Source organism: Candoia aspera, chromosome 4 (genome assembly GCF_035149785.1).
Source record: "Candoia aspera isolate rCanAsp1 chromosome 4, rCanAsp1.hap2, whole genome shotgun sequence".
NCBI classification, from domain to species: Eukaryota; Metazoa; Chordata; class Lepidosauria; order Squamata; family Boidae; genus Candoia; species Candoia aspera.
In genome coordinates this window covers 118570768-118585755 of record NC_086156.1, presented here as the reverse complement: position 1 = coordinate 118585755, position 14988 = coordinate 118570768, and the positions used below count along the sequence as shown (strand labels likewise).

At 55.2% G+C, this 14988-nt stretch overlaps 1 protein-coding gene across 1 annotated transcript; it reads right to left on the bottom strand.

The window, feature by feature from the left end:
• Positions 1–318: 318 nt before the first annotated feature.
• LOC134497263 (uncharacterized) lies at positions 319–11459 on the bottom strand. The gene is made up of 5 exons (XM_063302931.1): positions 11298–11459; positions 10548–11214; positions 9574–10327; positions 1192–1727; positions 319–920 (listed from the first exon to the last, which is right to left on the bottom strand). The coding sequence occupies exons 1-5, from the start codon at positions 11457–11459 to the stop codon at positions 469–471; spliced, it is 2571 nt and encodes an 856-aa protein (XP_063159001.1). The 3' UTR covers positions 319–468.
• Between the last annotated feature and the right edge of the window lie 3529 nt (positions 11460–14988).

The window sequence follows — 14988 nt, the reverse complement described above, 5'->3', positions numbered from 1 at the left end:
GCTTGGCGGTGAATTGGAGGTCACTGACCAGCAACTCCTTGAGCCCTGGAAATGTCCGCCGCTGAGCTGGCGGAGCTGCGCGTCTCGTTTGTGGAACTTGGACTGAGAATTGCACCCTTCCCCCTTCCTGGGGGCAGGCGCACATCAGAGCATCTGGGCATTTTCGTCATTTGCATGGGTCTGGAGGCCCGCATGTACACGCATGCATGGGCGCACACACTCACACGCACACACACTTGCCTGGGAGACTTTTTAATAACAGTACGGTGAAGCGCTTGAACAGGCTTTGAAAAACCCGAGGCTCGGTGGCCGTTAGCCTTTCCAAGAGGTTGAAGCTCTGTTGAGAAAGAACCAAATGGCAACGGCTGCCATTCTCATCGAGGGGCGCCTTTCCCGGGTTCAAAGACGGAAGCCAAAGCTTTCTGGGTCAAGAAAGGCGTGTCGGTGGGGTGTGACCCCCTGCCACTTTCATGCAGGCCAGCCCTCTGCGGAGGCCCTCAGCTCCTGCCACACTTCCTCCATCCTCTCTGGGGAGACCCCTTGGATGGCCAGGGACTGCCGGTAGATGGTGAGGTGGTCCTGCGCCGGCTCCCAGGCCCGGAAGTGTCCGTTGTGCTGGTGGGGGAGCTCAGCAGCCAAAGCCAAGAAGCCCCAGTAGGCATCGTGGAGGGGGAAGGTGGGCAGCCGGACGGAGGCCTGGTAGAGGGCGGGCAGGGCAGAGCCGGGCATGACAAAGACCCCTTCCGAGGCAAAGTGGGGGTAGTGGGCCGAGGGGAAGAGGAGGAGAGGGATGGCGTCCTGCCCGATCCTCTTCACGACAGGATGGTACTGGATGTTGCCATGGATGAATTGGGAGGCGTTGGGCGTCTGCTGGAGGAACGCAGTCAGGGCTGCGGGATTCACAAAAACCCTGTCGTCTCCTGCAAGGCAACACAACTTGGCAGGGGCTGCAAATGCTGTTGTGATGACAAAGCTCTGGATTCGCTACAGAGCATGTGCAAAGAAGCAAGCTGGTTCTGCGGTCCTGGCCTCTGCCCCCCCCCCCAGCCCCTATTCGGGCAAGCATTATGGGGAAAAATAGTGAAAGGCACAAAAGGTTCACCTTCGGTGTCCAAAGCTGGGGCTGTTGCTGTACTCCTGGCAGGTAGAAACACACCCTCCCTGTGGGTGTCCTGCCCTGGGGAGGCTTACCTTGGAAGACGTAGGCCGCTTGCTGACAGTGCTGGTGCACCCACTGGAGGAAGCAGCATTCCTTCAGGGACAGGTTCTGGTGCGACTCCGCAAAGTCCCACATCAGGATGTCGCCAAATGTGCGGCGCTCCTGCTCCACCAGCTGCACGTGCTTGTCGTTGTGCGTTGCCGCCAGGAGAAAAAGGGGCTGCAGCCGGAAGCCCCCCACCGCCGCCGGCCGGGCCCAGGTGCGGCGCAGGGTGGCCCTCCTGCCACCAGAGGCCGGGTGGGACTTGATGGCCAGGAGCAGCAGCGGGGCCCTGGAGGGCCCCCGGCACAGGGCGTCCCTGGCAATCACCTCCCGGCACTGGTGGTGCTGCAGGTGGGGGAAGAGGGCTTCGTAGACACTCCAGTTGAAGTGGAAGGTGAAGGTGCCATCGGTCAGGGTGGTGCTGGGTGTTTGTTGGGAAATTTCTGTTTTCCTGACGGAGTAGATGATCAGCAGGGCAACGGCTATCCCCAGGTAGTACCACTTCGACTTAAGGGGATAGGTGAACCTAGGAAAGAAAGCAGAATTTGCCCAAGGGAGTTACTGCGGATGCTGAAGGGGAGCTGAGACCCTTTCCTGACATGTTCCAGGCAAGGCTGGCTAGCTAAAGAATAAGAAATTGCACGCCAAGCTCCACCCTTCGGGGACTCAGCACCTAGAGGCACCTCGGCCACAACATTTCAGAGACTGGCAGGCAGTCACAGTGCCGATGACATAGCGGCTATGGTGGCCTGGGGGGGCCAAGGCGCACCCCCCTCAAACAAACAGTTGGCAGACCTGTGGCCCTGCTATCAACACCCTGCATATTAACTAGCACAGACCCAACCCTGGCAACACATTTCTGTGCACAAAGGTTAGGCTGTACAAATGAATATGGGTTTGAGTTGGTTCCATTCTGAACACAGATGAAGGAGAAACTTGCAAAACGTTTATGCATCAACCTGCTGTGGTTACTGGGTGGAGAAAGCATCATTTATAAAAGTGACAATTCCAATGATTAGCTGAGCAATGCTAGAAAGGTGATTTATTTGTTTTTTCATTTTGCAGTATTTATATCCTGCTCCAAAGCAAACACTCTGGGATGGGGTACAGTAATTTCCAAAGAAGTGTGCTAAAATAAAACTCAACTATAAGAAAAGAATACATCTGAGGTATTGCTCAGTTATGCAAAGGCCAACCCCCTGTGGCCAAACTCAATCAACTCCCAACTGCCAAATCCAAAGCTGGGTTTTTTCCCCCTTAAACACACATGGGACCGTTGTACTTGTTAGATTCAAGAGACCACAAAAACACCCTTCTATTATGATAACTGATTTATCGCTGTGCTGAACACCATGGTTACCAACTGCAGGTGCCATGGGAAACCGTCAGGCCCCAGACGCTTTGCGGAAGGAATGGATTTCTTTCCGGGCCTTTGTACATAAAGACAAGAGCGCCTCACAGATGCAGTTTCTTTCCCTGAAGGAGCAAAGGAAATGGTTCTTCTGCAAAAGGGGAGCCGGCCTGCTCCCTGCCAGAGCCCCCCAACCCTCCTTTGCAGTGGGCTGGGCTGGGGGGCGGGGACCGTGCCGTGGGCCCCCTTGCAAGCACGCAACTGGGGGCCGCCCCTGCCTTGGATCCAGAGGCCCCGTGCTGCAGGCACTGAGCAGGCTTCGTTTGCAAGGGAGGCGGGTGGCTTGGAGGTCGCAGGCCCTTGGGCCCCGTGGCCAGTGGGCCCATTCCCTTCACCCGGGGAAAGCAGGAAGGCCAGCCGGGCCCCAAACTGGACACAGCGCAACCCACTTCCTAGGCAGCTGCCTTCTGAAGCACCTCCGGGAAGCCATCTTTGTGAAGGGTTTCCCTGGGAGAGCCCTCGCCCCCAACAAAGATGGCCGCAGGCAGGCGCTGGCTGGTAGCCCAGCCTCGCCAAGCAGGCGGCTCCATCGTCTGTCTGCCAGCACACCCCCATGGGAGGAGGAGAGGGGAGGTGCAGGGCGACCAGAGGGCCCCCTTTGAGACAGGCCTAGCCCAGGGCCGCAACTAGGGTCTGTGTCACCCGCGGCAAACATGAATTCCACGCCCATTTTGGCACCCCCCAGCACTCATTTTGGCACCTCCCCAGCACGGCGCCCGGGGCACTTGCCTCGCTTGCCCCCCCCAGTTGTAGCCTTGGCTGAGCCTGCCAGGCCAGGGGTCTGGCCCCGCCCCACGGAGGGCTGTGGACACCAAAGCCCGGCACCCCAGAGCAACTCGGGCGATGCCGCAGAAAGTGCCAACAGCCCCCCAACCTGGCTCTGCCTCGCTCGTTCTTCTTGGCTCAGCTTCAGGAGAGGGTCCTCTGGCCGAGGGACCAGACCCCTCCTCCGAGGGGGGCCCTGGTAGAAAGGTGTCCCCAGAGCTTGGCCACGCCTGTGTCCACCAGGCAGGGCTGGATTCCCACCGCTGTGGGGCTGTTCTTGGGGGGCCACGCTGGGGGAGCAGCCCCATGGCTGGGGGAAGGCAGGGGCCACACTCTCATCCTCATCGGCCCTGAAGTTTGCAGTGGTGCTGCCAATAAAACAGCAGGGAGTGGTGGGATCAATTGTATGTGTGAAAGGCATTTGCCAAGCCCACTTGAGATCTGTTTATGCAACAATTTGTGCACAGACACCACCCCCCACTGGATCACTGAGTGGACCAGGACTGTATTCTGCAGGGAGGGGGCAGGGGTGAAAAGGAAAGGCCCCTGGAGAAGGCAGACAGCCTTGTTTCAACCTCCCGGGGCCTGGGGGGCTCCATTCCAGGGATACCTTGTTAATGTTTTCTACTACAGATTAAGGTTACTATGGTAACTAATCATTTTGGCCAGGTGCAGAGGTTGAATTCAACTGTCCCCTTTTCAGATGTTGATTTTTGCACCTGGGGGGGAAAACTTGCCTAGGACTTGTTTTAGTTTCTGTTTCCTTTCTGTGTAGGCATGTAGAGTTGAGTTAAGCAGCTCTCACTGAGGGCCTGCAAGAATGCAGAAGCCTTTAAAGATGTTTTGCTTTCTGTAAATAAAATTATTTTTATAGAAATGCCTGGTGTGTGACTTTTCTGATCTCTCCTGGGCTAAAGGCTTTCCCAGCAATCTGCCAACATACCTGGCCCCTGGGAGGGCACCGGCAAGAGGGGAGGCAGCTCTCAACGTGGCTGGAGAGTTGGAGGCTGCCAAAGCCCACCTCTGCCAGAGCTGCCTGCTGCAGGCCCTCTGGATTGGGGCCACCCAGATCCGGGTGCCCCAGGCTGTACAAGGTCCTCTGGACACTTGCTGCTTCTAGGGTCACCCCCAGTTGCCAGGAGCCCCTCTTAGTGGGGGGGGGGGCGCTGAGTGGAAGAGGCAGGTGAAGTTTGTCCCCATTCCCCCCCAGGCCCTTGCCCTCCCTCGCCAATGCACAGCATCTCCTGAAGCTGTTGGCGCTTTCTGGCGCCCATCATGGGAAGGGGTCCAATGCTGCAAAGCAGAGCCTTGGAGGTCCAGATGCACCCTTGCGTGGCAGCTGGTCCAGGGCTGCAGGGAGAGGCGGGGGCTTGCCCCACCAAAATACCCCCCTCAGGTGTGGAGAGCTGAGCTGCCCTGTTCAACGTGCTCCTTGCTGCCCTGAGCAGAGGATGGTTCCCAGCAAAGGCTAAAGATGGCAGCCTGATCAGCCTCGTGGTCCCTTCCCAAACCAGAAAGGCAGTGTCTGAGGATGGAGGGAGAGAGAGAGGGAGAGGGTCCGCACAAAGAAAAACCCGCATTGCCCAAAATTGAATTTTTATGTTCCCTTTGCCACTAAAACAATGCCTCTTCTAATTTTTGTGGGGTGTGTTTCCCCCAGCTGAGCCTGAGCGCCAGAGGACACGAGCCGGCAGTCGCCAGTCCTGCCCGGCTCTCCCCACGGCACCTCCCACTCAGATCCCCGCTGGGAGTGGACCAGCCCTCCAGTTGAGATGCTTCTCGGCCCAAGAGGCCCCAGAGGGCCTGGGCATCCGCTTGCTGGTGGAGGCCGGTGGGGGCCGGTGGGGCAGGGCACGGTCCGTCTGCAGGCCTCAGGAGGGGGTCCTGGCATCCTGCTGGAGGCTCTCCAGCTCCTTCCACACCTGCTCGATCCTCTCCAGGGAGAGCCCGTGGATGGTCACAGACTCCTGGTATGCCGAGAGGACATCCTCAGGGATGCCCCAGACGCGGAAGATCCCATCGTGCCGGTGGGGGACCCGGGCTGCCAGTGACAGGAAGCTCAGGTAAACGTCGTCAAGGGGGAAGACAGGCAGCTCCAGGGAGGCCTGGTAGAGGGCGGCCAGCACCGGCCTTGACATGATGAACCCTCCTCCGGAGGCAAAGTTGGGGTAGTGGTTCATCGGGTAGAAGTCCTGCGAGACGGCGTACTTGCCCTTCCGCATGACCACTGAGTGGACCTGGATGTTGCCGTGTATGAAGTGGGAGGCGTTGGGCGTCCGGCGGAGATACTCAGTCAGGACCCAGGGGTTCACAAAAAGGTCGTCGTCCCCTAAAAGGCAATGTGGCGTTTACTTCCGTGGAACGCTGCAACGGTCTTCCGATGGGTTCACCTGACCCTTTCCCAGCTGTTGGGATAACCACCACCGCTTCACAAAGGACTGGCATCCAGTTGGGGCTTTCAGACCCCAGAGCCCAGACCGGCTTGGTGGCAGGGTCAAAAAGTCAAGAGGGGAGCCCGCCCCCTTTTTACAGGGGCTGCAAGTTGAAAAGGGCACTCTTTCATTGCCAGGTGCATCCACCATCTTGACTTTCTTGACCCCCCCCAGCAGATGCCCCCAGTAACTGCTTCCCCCACTTCCCAGTACCTAGACAGGTGGGCTGTAAGTGCAATGAGTACAGGAACAAATAAATGAGGCCAGCCCTCCCTCCGTGGAGCATTTTTAGATTTCCCTGTATGTGAAGTAATAGTCCTGGTTGTTTGTTTAGTCTGGTTAGTCTAGGTGCTCTGGGGTCCAAAGGTCCATGGTCAGAGACCCTATGGAAGGCTTGGCTACCAAGGGAAGAGACGGACTTTGGGGGCACAACCGTAGTCAGGTGCATGGAGCACCGGGCCGGATGCCTATGCTGCTTCCAGCAACCAAGACACAGCAGCATTGTGCAAGTCCCCTCCTGGCTGAGGGTGCACAGCTGCAGCTCCTTTTGTGCACTGGCACCGATGCCTGCTCTGGGGAAGGCTTGCCCCTTACTTGCGGGTTGCTCACTCTTTTGAAGCATGGAGGGAATCATGCCATGGCCCTGGTGGCCTTCCTGCCACCTGGCACCTGCGTTCTTGGGATGCCTCTGTGCAGCCCATGGGGCGTGGTTTTACGGTTGGAGGAAGAAACATCAATAACCAGCGCTAGGCTGATGATACTCCTCTGCTGAAAATGCTAAGGATCTCCAGGCTTTAGTAATGAAGGTCAAGTTGCAAGTGGAAAAATAGTAATAAGATTAAATATAAACAAGACTAAATTAATGACAACAGGTAGAACAACCAGCCTTAGAAGTGGCAGTGAAGATATCAAAGTGGTGGGGAGCTTCTGCCTTTCAGGATCAACCATCGGCAGTAGAGGAACCAGCAGCCAAGAAATACGCCGACAACGAGCTCTTTGGTAGAGCAGCCATGAAGGCCTTGGCAGAGACATTCAGATGTTTGCATGTGTCTGTATCTACAAAGACCAGAATCGTGCAAGCCATGGTCTTCCCTGGGACCCTCTTTGGAAGCAAAAGCTGGACTCTGAAGAAGCAGGGGAGGAAGAGCATAGACGCTTTTGAACTTCGGTGTTGGAGAAGGCTCCTGAGGATACCGGGGACAGCCAAGGAAACGGACCGATGGCTCATCGAACAAAGCAACCCAGAGTTCTCCCTCGAGGCACCAGCGACCAGGCTCAGATGATTCTACTTTGGACACATGATGCGCAGACCCAGCTCTCTGGAAAAGGCTCTAAAGCTGGGAAAGGCGGAAGGAAAGGGGAGAAGAGGATGACCAGCAGCACGATGGATGGACTCAGCTACAGCAACTGAGGATGTGCTGTTGGAAGAGCTGAAAGACCAGGGTAGGGACAGATGTTCCTGGAGAAAATATATCTATGTGGTTGCTAAAAGTCAACACCAACTTGACAGCACTCCGTCAATCTAACCAAAGCAAAAGGAAGCGGAACAATATCTCTGTGCTTAGAATTCTACTTCTGTTGATGCAAGCACCATTTCTGAGCCAAATATTCTCCACCTGGGCAGTGGATGTTCCTAAGAGAAAACCTTACCACTATTAATTTTCATAGTTCAGCCCATTTCTTCAACCTACCAAGGCAGCTTGAAAACTATTAGTCTTCTAGCGTATGAACTGCCCCACCCAATTTTATATGATTCAAAGTTCCTTCGCTCTGTTCATCCAAATAGTTTGAAATGCAAATATTGAAAATATAAGAACAGCCCTTGATTCTCACAGGATACCTCTCCTCTCTGATGAAGAGCAACCACTGATGGTTGATCTCTCAGCATACAAGTTGCATGACCTTCAGTTGCCAGGCTACTAGCAAACTGGAAACACAAGTCTACTGGAAATCAATCCACACTCACCAAGTGCGCCATTGCCCAACCTCCCACAACAGGAGCTGCGTAAGAACATTATTCAGACGAGCACAAATGCGCTGCAGCAACCCTGAACCCCAGAAGAAGGAAACAGGCCGCCTGTGCAGCATCTTCCCAAACATGGGCACCCCCCCAACTTTATCAGAAGGTGCCTGACCCCTCAACCTGCCACAGCACAGCCAGCACAAGCTATGCGAAGGGTGACGCTGCCAGACGTCGGAAACATCTCAGAAACCGCCGACAGACCAGCGCAACCTCACGGCATCTCCGCAGCACGCAAACCAACCAAAGCCCCCCGGAACATCCGAAGCAAACCGGAAGGCCCAGGAGCCCACGAAGAGGAAACAGGGGCCATCCGCAACATGCAGCGCGAGGACTGCCACAGCCACCGCGTGGGACAGGCGGGCCGAAGACCGGCAGGGCGCATCCACGGGCACCAACCGGCAGTCGGAAGGCGTGGCGGAAACTCCTCCACCTCCCACACAGGGACAGACCCAGCCAAACTTTCTGCCGGGAAACGGCGAGCGTCCTCGGCCAAGCTGAATCCCAGAACGCGAGGGAATTCCTGGAAGCCGGGCGCTCAGGCACGTCAGCCGTCAATAGAGACACATAGAAATAAATAGACAAATAAACAAATAGAAATCAGCCGTCAATAGAAACACGTAGGGATGAACCACAGTTGCACACCATTCAAAAGAGACAATAAAAAAGCTAAAAGACCAGAACACTCCTTGCCAGCAATCAGCACCCAGATATGCAAAGATTAACACCAGAGGAACAATCAAGCAGTACACAACGCCCTAATCAAGGACCTGTTAACTCAGCCAATCAATCAAGCAGCAAACAAGACCCCAATCAGGGAACTGCCAAGGAGGGAACACTGGCAGGGCAAGCTACTGTGTATAAACAGGGAGCAAAGCCCATTCCCTTCTCGCCCTGAAGATGTTGCCTGAAACGGCTGCGAGCCGACCACCGAGCCCAGAGAGACCAAGGACTCCACAAAGGGAGGCCGGTCACGCAGGGCAGCTTCCAGGAGCCAACTGGCCATTGTGGGATCGCTCCGCGCGCCTGTGAAGGGAGCCGCTGCGGCTCCCAAAAGCTTCTGCCTTTCGGTAAAATGTCTCCGTGGGGAAAGGAGCTCCTCCTGAGCTCGGGCTACCTAACATGGCTCTCCTCCCACAAGGCCCACAGCTGAGAGAGTGAGAGAGAAGGCAGGTACCCAAAAGGCATCTCCTTAAAGCAGGTTTCTCAGCCTTGGCCGCTTGAGGACGGGTGGACTTCAGCTCCCAGAATTCCCCAGCCAGCTGCCTTAAAGGCATCATCCCTGCACCAGGTACAATGCTGACCCTGAGTCCCCCTTAAGAACGCCGCCGGGCCTTTCCTCCAAGCCCACCCCTTCCCATCTCAATTAACTCACATCCACGTTCACACTTGCTAGCGCTGCAGTGATTTACTTTCCTTACTCATCTGCATTCTGTTTGGTAAAAATTCTCCTCTAGCCTGTTTTTTTTCTTTTTTTACGAGAAATGAATTGTGTAAAGAGGAGTTCCAAGAAATCACATCTTCTCCCGCTTTCTCTCTCCTGCACACGCTCAGGCAGCCCATTTAGCGCATTCCACCATGGCGTGGCTGAGTTGACCCTTTCCGGGTTCAGACAACCCACCTGGTCCCAAGGGGAACCCTAAGACGGCGGCTCTAGGCCCTTCCCGCAACTAGCCAGCCGGGCACCAGGTGTGAGCAGAGCCCCCGCCCCGCCCCGCCGTTTAGCAGCTCCTCGCCCACCTACCCTGGAAGACGTAGGCCGCTTGCTGGCAGTGCTGGTGCACCCACTGGAGGAAGCAGCGCTCCTTCAGGGACAGGTTCTGGTGCGACTCCGCAAAGTCCCACATCAGGATGTCGCCAAATGTGCGGCGCTCCTGCTCCACCAGCTGCACGTGCTTGTCGTCGTGCGTTGCCGCCAGGAGAAAAAGGGGCTGCAGCCGGAAGCCCCCCACCGCCGCCGGCCGGGCCCAGGTGCGGCGCAGGGTGGCCCTCCTGCCACCAGAGGCCGGGTGGGACTTGATGGCCAGGAGTAGCAGCGGGGCCCTGGAGGGCCCCCGGCACAGGGCGTCCCTGGCAATCACCTCCCGGCACTGGTGGTGCTGCAGGTGGGGGAAGAGGGCTTCGTAGACACTCCAGTTGAAGTGGAAGGTGAAGGTGCCATCGGTCAGGGTGGTGATGCGGCCGTTGGTGGTGGTTGCAGGGGTGCTGGGTGCCAGCTGCAGCCTGTGCAAGCTCAGATACAGGAAGGTGGTGGTCAGACCCACCAGGGTCAGCGCCCAAAACTGGTAGCTCCTGCGCATTGTGAGTTGGGGGAACCTGGTGGGAGCCAAAGGCAACGATTAACAGGTGTGGAGGACAGAGGGAGGAACCAGCCCGAGGTCCATCTGCCGAAAATCCAGGAGGCCCCCCCGCCCCCCCCGTCCAAAGCCAGGGATCTGGTCTCCCTCCTCTCCCCTCCAAAGTGTGTCTTCTTCTCCCTCCGATGACTTTGTGCCTCCCTTAGTGGGCGGGGGGGGGGCACGGCTCCTTCCCTCTGCTGGCTTTCAGGGCCCCCACCCCTCCTCCTCGCCGCTTCCTCTTTGCTCCGGGGGGACCGGTGCCCGGCTGCACAGTGTGTCGCCCCCCCGCCCCCGCCCCCGCCCCCTCCCCGCGCGGAGTAGGCCGAGCACTCCGTCGTCTTCAGACCCTGCAGAGGAGGCAGCTGGGAGGAGCCCCTACTTGAACAAGCAGCTAACTTCAGCCGCCTCCCGCCCCCCGCCCCAGGGGCAGCTTTCCAGCGATCGCAGGGTCCGGCTGGTCTCCGGAGAGGAAGCGGTCCCGCGGTCCGAGCGCCCTGCGGGGCGGGGAGCCGCGCCCCGAGAAGCTCCCCGGGCTGCCCACCTGCCCCCCGGACGGCTTCCCAGACCTGGGCTCGCCCCCGCGCCCGGTCGCGGTCGCGGTCCCTGAGCAGCGGGCCCCAGCTGTGCCTTTGGGCGGGGGTCCGCTGGGGTCCTGCGCGGGCCTCCCTCCCTGCGAGAAAACGCCGGGAACGGCTTCGCAAGGCCGGGCGCTGTCGCGTTTCCCTCGCTGTGGGCCCTGGGCTCCCCCTCACCGCGGGGCCCGCTCTTGGATCGGTGGCCGGTCGGCGGGATTCCCGGCCTCGAGCCGAGCCGAGCTCGCGAGTGTGCCGGCAGCTCCGGTCGCGAGCGAGGCGCAGGTGGAAGGGACTCTGTCCTCTGACGTGCGGGCCGAGCTCGCCTGTGGCCGGACCGCGACGGGCGTCGGTGCCGGCACAGAAAATGCCCGAAGAGCCGAGGCTGTCGAGGAAAAGGGGGGGGGGCGGTGGCCTTCGAAGCAGCCCCTCGGGCAGGCGGCTTAGGAGCCCCGGAACGTTTCCCAGGCGGGCCTGCAGCCCCAGGTTCTATGTCCGCACGGCCTGCTATTGGGACTGCTGGGTGGGGAAGGCAGAGCATTATTCACCCAACCCACTGGCATGAGCACTTCGCTGGTGAAAAGCTCAGATTTCAGTTTGCTAAGGTGGTTTTGTTTGAGGTTGGTGAACTCCGGATTTTTGGAAGGCGCCCAGAGATGTGGTGCAACTCCTGCGTCGCTCCTCTTCTGTTGGCCGGGATGCGCCTTGCTCACCGCCATGGAGGGGCAAGCTGGTTGGCTGGCCTGTGGACACGTGGATGGGAAAGACTGCTCACCCCCTCTGCAGCCTTCCTGCCACAGGGAACGATGGCAGTGCTCAGGCTGGCTGGGGATGATGGGCCTCAACCCCAAGCCCAGCATGTCCAAAGGCCCCCAGGTAGTGACATGCCAGCCGCCCACCCCGCCCTGAGTTAGTTCCTCTGGCAGGAGTCCTCCACCCTTGTGCATTTCCAGGAAAACGGAACCCTCCTTTCTAAGGGAGAAGAACAGCCCACGGCCTGGCCTGGGGTGCCCTCCCTCGGCAGGGAAGCTGACCGGCTGCCTCAGGGCCAGCTGTTCCTCCCCAGCCCAGCCTCATCTTCCCACCATTGTTCTGGGGGTAAAATGGAGGAGATCCCCACATAAACCACCCACCTGGGGCTCTGGGGGAAACAGCAGGATGTAGGTCAAATAAATTAATTAATGAAGACTGTCCCAGGGTGGTATGTCCTGCAGAAAGAAGCACTGCTCAAGAAACAAGATTGCACGTGAAATTAATGGGCATAATCCATGCCCAGTTGCGCTGAGAGGGAACCCGGGAGCCATTATTTTCAAGAGGAGGACCTTGAAAGAGAAGTAGGGAAAATCCTTGCAGGCTGATAACTCAGTTCCATTCCACGCAAGTTTGGCAATGAAAGCTCAGGGCCAAGACTAGAAGGTGTGATTGTGTATCTTCACAATCCCAGGACAAGAAACCACGGGCTGAAATTATGAGGCGACAGACTGTGGCCGGACCCCAGCGACCATTTCCTGCCACATCCGAATTGTGCTGAATTGGACATATCTAGGACTGATTGGGGGACGAGTCGGGCCAACAAATCCTTCAAATATTTGTGGAATAAGTAGCAAAAAACCCACTGTAGTTTATCATCTGCAAGGGCACCAGGTTGGAAAAGGCTATAGCGCTTTGAAACCATTTATTTGCAAGCTCATTTGTAAGTTTATTTCAGGGCTCAAGGCAGAGGGTCTTCCGACTGTTTTTGAAGGCTAGATGTTTGGAATTACAGTTACGAGAACTCAGCCCTGCGCGGTCACCCTTTCCAAACAGCTTGTGAAGCTCGAGGCTACGGCAGGGATAGGACATGAGAAGGACACCGTGGTGGGAAGTTGCCCTAAGGATGCCAGTGATTGGAAAGATGTCTGGACGATATAAAAGGCAGAATCAACCGTACGGTAAAATCCTCAGAAGCAGGACCTCGAGAAAGATGACAGGATGTGAAGCAAACTTGTGCAAAGTCAAGACCTTTTATAGGGACCCATCTATGAATTCTTTTTGGAATCTGATATGGAGACCAAGTAAATCAAAACTTTGTGATAAAATGGAGGAAAAATTTCCAAGAAGTAATCACAGTGTAACAATGGGAAGAGCTATGGAAAAAATCAATAAAATTCATCCCAAGCTACAATTTGAGAGAAAATTGGTAAAGCTGTTTTATAGATGGTATATAACTTCTTCAGCGTTTACCAAGATGGACAAGTCACATAATAACAAACGCTGGAAATGCCATAATTGGGAAGGAACATCTTACCCTATGAGGTGGTCTTGTAAAGAAAGTATTGGCAGGAAGTATACCAAACTATTCAAGCATTTTTAAAAATGAAATTTGAATTGAAACCTCAACATTTTGATTAGAAATAATTTCAGAGAATATAAATGAGAAATACTATAATTTACTAAGATACATGTTGACAGTGGCAAGAACCACTTTGGCATAATGTTGGAAAAGTGAAACCTTGCCTACAAGACAAGACTGAGAAACTGAAATTGGAGCACGCTGCAATGCCAACCGGGCTGGATATATTCTTTTTTTAATCCGTTCAATCGTGTCCGATTCTTGGAGACTGCCTGGACAAGCCCCTGCAGTTTTCTTGGCAAGGTTTTTCAGAAGTGGTCAGCCAGACATCCTGAAGAGTGAGGTTGAGTGGGCCTTAGGAAGCATTGCTAATAACAAGGCAGCAGGAGAAGACGGCATCCCAGCTGAACTGTTCAAAATCTTGCGAGATGATGCTGTCAAGGTAATGCATGCTATATGCCAGCAAATTTGGAAAACACAAGAATGGCCATCAGATTGGAAAAAATCAACTTATATCCCCATACCAAAAAAGGGACACACTAAAGAATGTTCAAACTATTGAACAGTGGCACTCATTTCACATGCCAGTAAGGTAATGCTCAAGATCCTGCAAGGTAGACTTCAGCAGTTCATGGAGCGAGAATTGCCAGATGTACAAGCTGGGTTTAGAAAAGGCAGAGGAACTAGGGACCAAATTGCCAATATCCGCTGGATAATGGGAAAAGCCAGGGAGTTTCAGAAAAACATCTATTTCTGTTTTATCGACTATTCTAAAGCCTTTGACTGTGTGGACCATAACAAATTCTGGCAAGTTCTTAGTGGTATGGGGATACCAAGTCATCTTGTCTGCCTGCTGAAGAATCTGTATAACGACCAAGTAGCAACAGTAAGAACAGACCACGGAACAACAGACTGGTTTAAGATTGGGAAAGGAGTACGGCAGGGCTGTATCCTCTCACCCTACCTATTCAACTTGTACGCAGAACACATCATGCGACATGCTGGGCTTGAGGAGTCCAAGGGTGGAGTTAAAATCTCTGGAAGAAACATTAACAATCTCAGATATGCAGGTGATACCACTTTGATGGCTGAAAGCGAAGAGGAACTGAGGAGCCTTACGATGAAGGTGAAGAAAGTGCAAAAGCTGGCTTGCAGCTAAACCTCAAAAAAACCAAGATTATGGCAACCAGCTTGATAATAACTGGCAAATAGAGGGAGAAAATGAAGAAGCAGTGAAAGACTTTGTATTCCTAGGTGCAAAGATTACTGCAGATGCTGACTGCAGTCAGGAAATCAGAAGACGCTTAATCCTTGGGAGAAGAGCAATGACAAATCTCGATCAAATAGTTAAGAGCAGAGACATCACACTGACAACAAAGGTCCACATAGTTAAAGCAATGGTGTTCCCTGTAGTAACATATGGCTGCGAGGGCTGGACCGTAAGGAAGGCTGAGCGAAGGAAGATCGATGCTTTTGAACTGTGATGTTGGAGGAAAATTCCGAGAGTGCCTTGGACTGCCAGAAGATCAAACCGGTCCATCCTCCAGGAAATAAGGCCAGGCTGCTCACTTGGGGGAATGATATTAAAAGCAAAACTGAAGTACTTTGGCCACATAATGAGAAGACAGGACACCCTGGAGAAGATGCTGATGCTAGGGAGAGTGGAGGGCAAAATGAAGAGGGGCCGACCAAGGGCAAGGTGGGTGGATGATATTCTAGAGGTGACGGACTCGTCCCTGGGGGAGCTGGGGGTGTTGACGACTGACAGGAAGCTCTGGCGTGGGCTGGTCCATGAAGTCACGAAGAGTTGGAAGCGACTAAACGAATAAACAACAAAAACCTTTGGCTGCAAAGGATGTAGTCAATCTGATTTCGGTGTTGTCCATCTGGTGAAGTCCATGTATAAAACCGTCTCT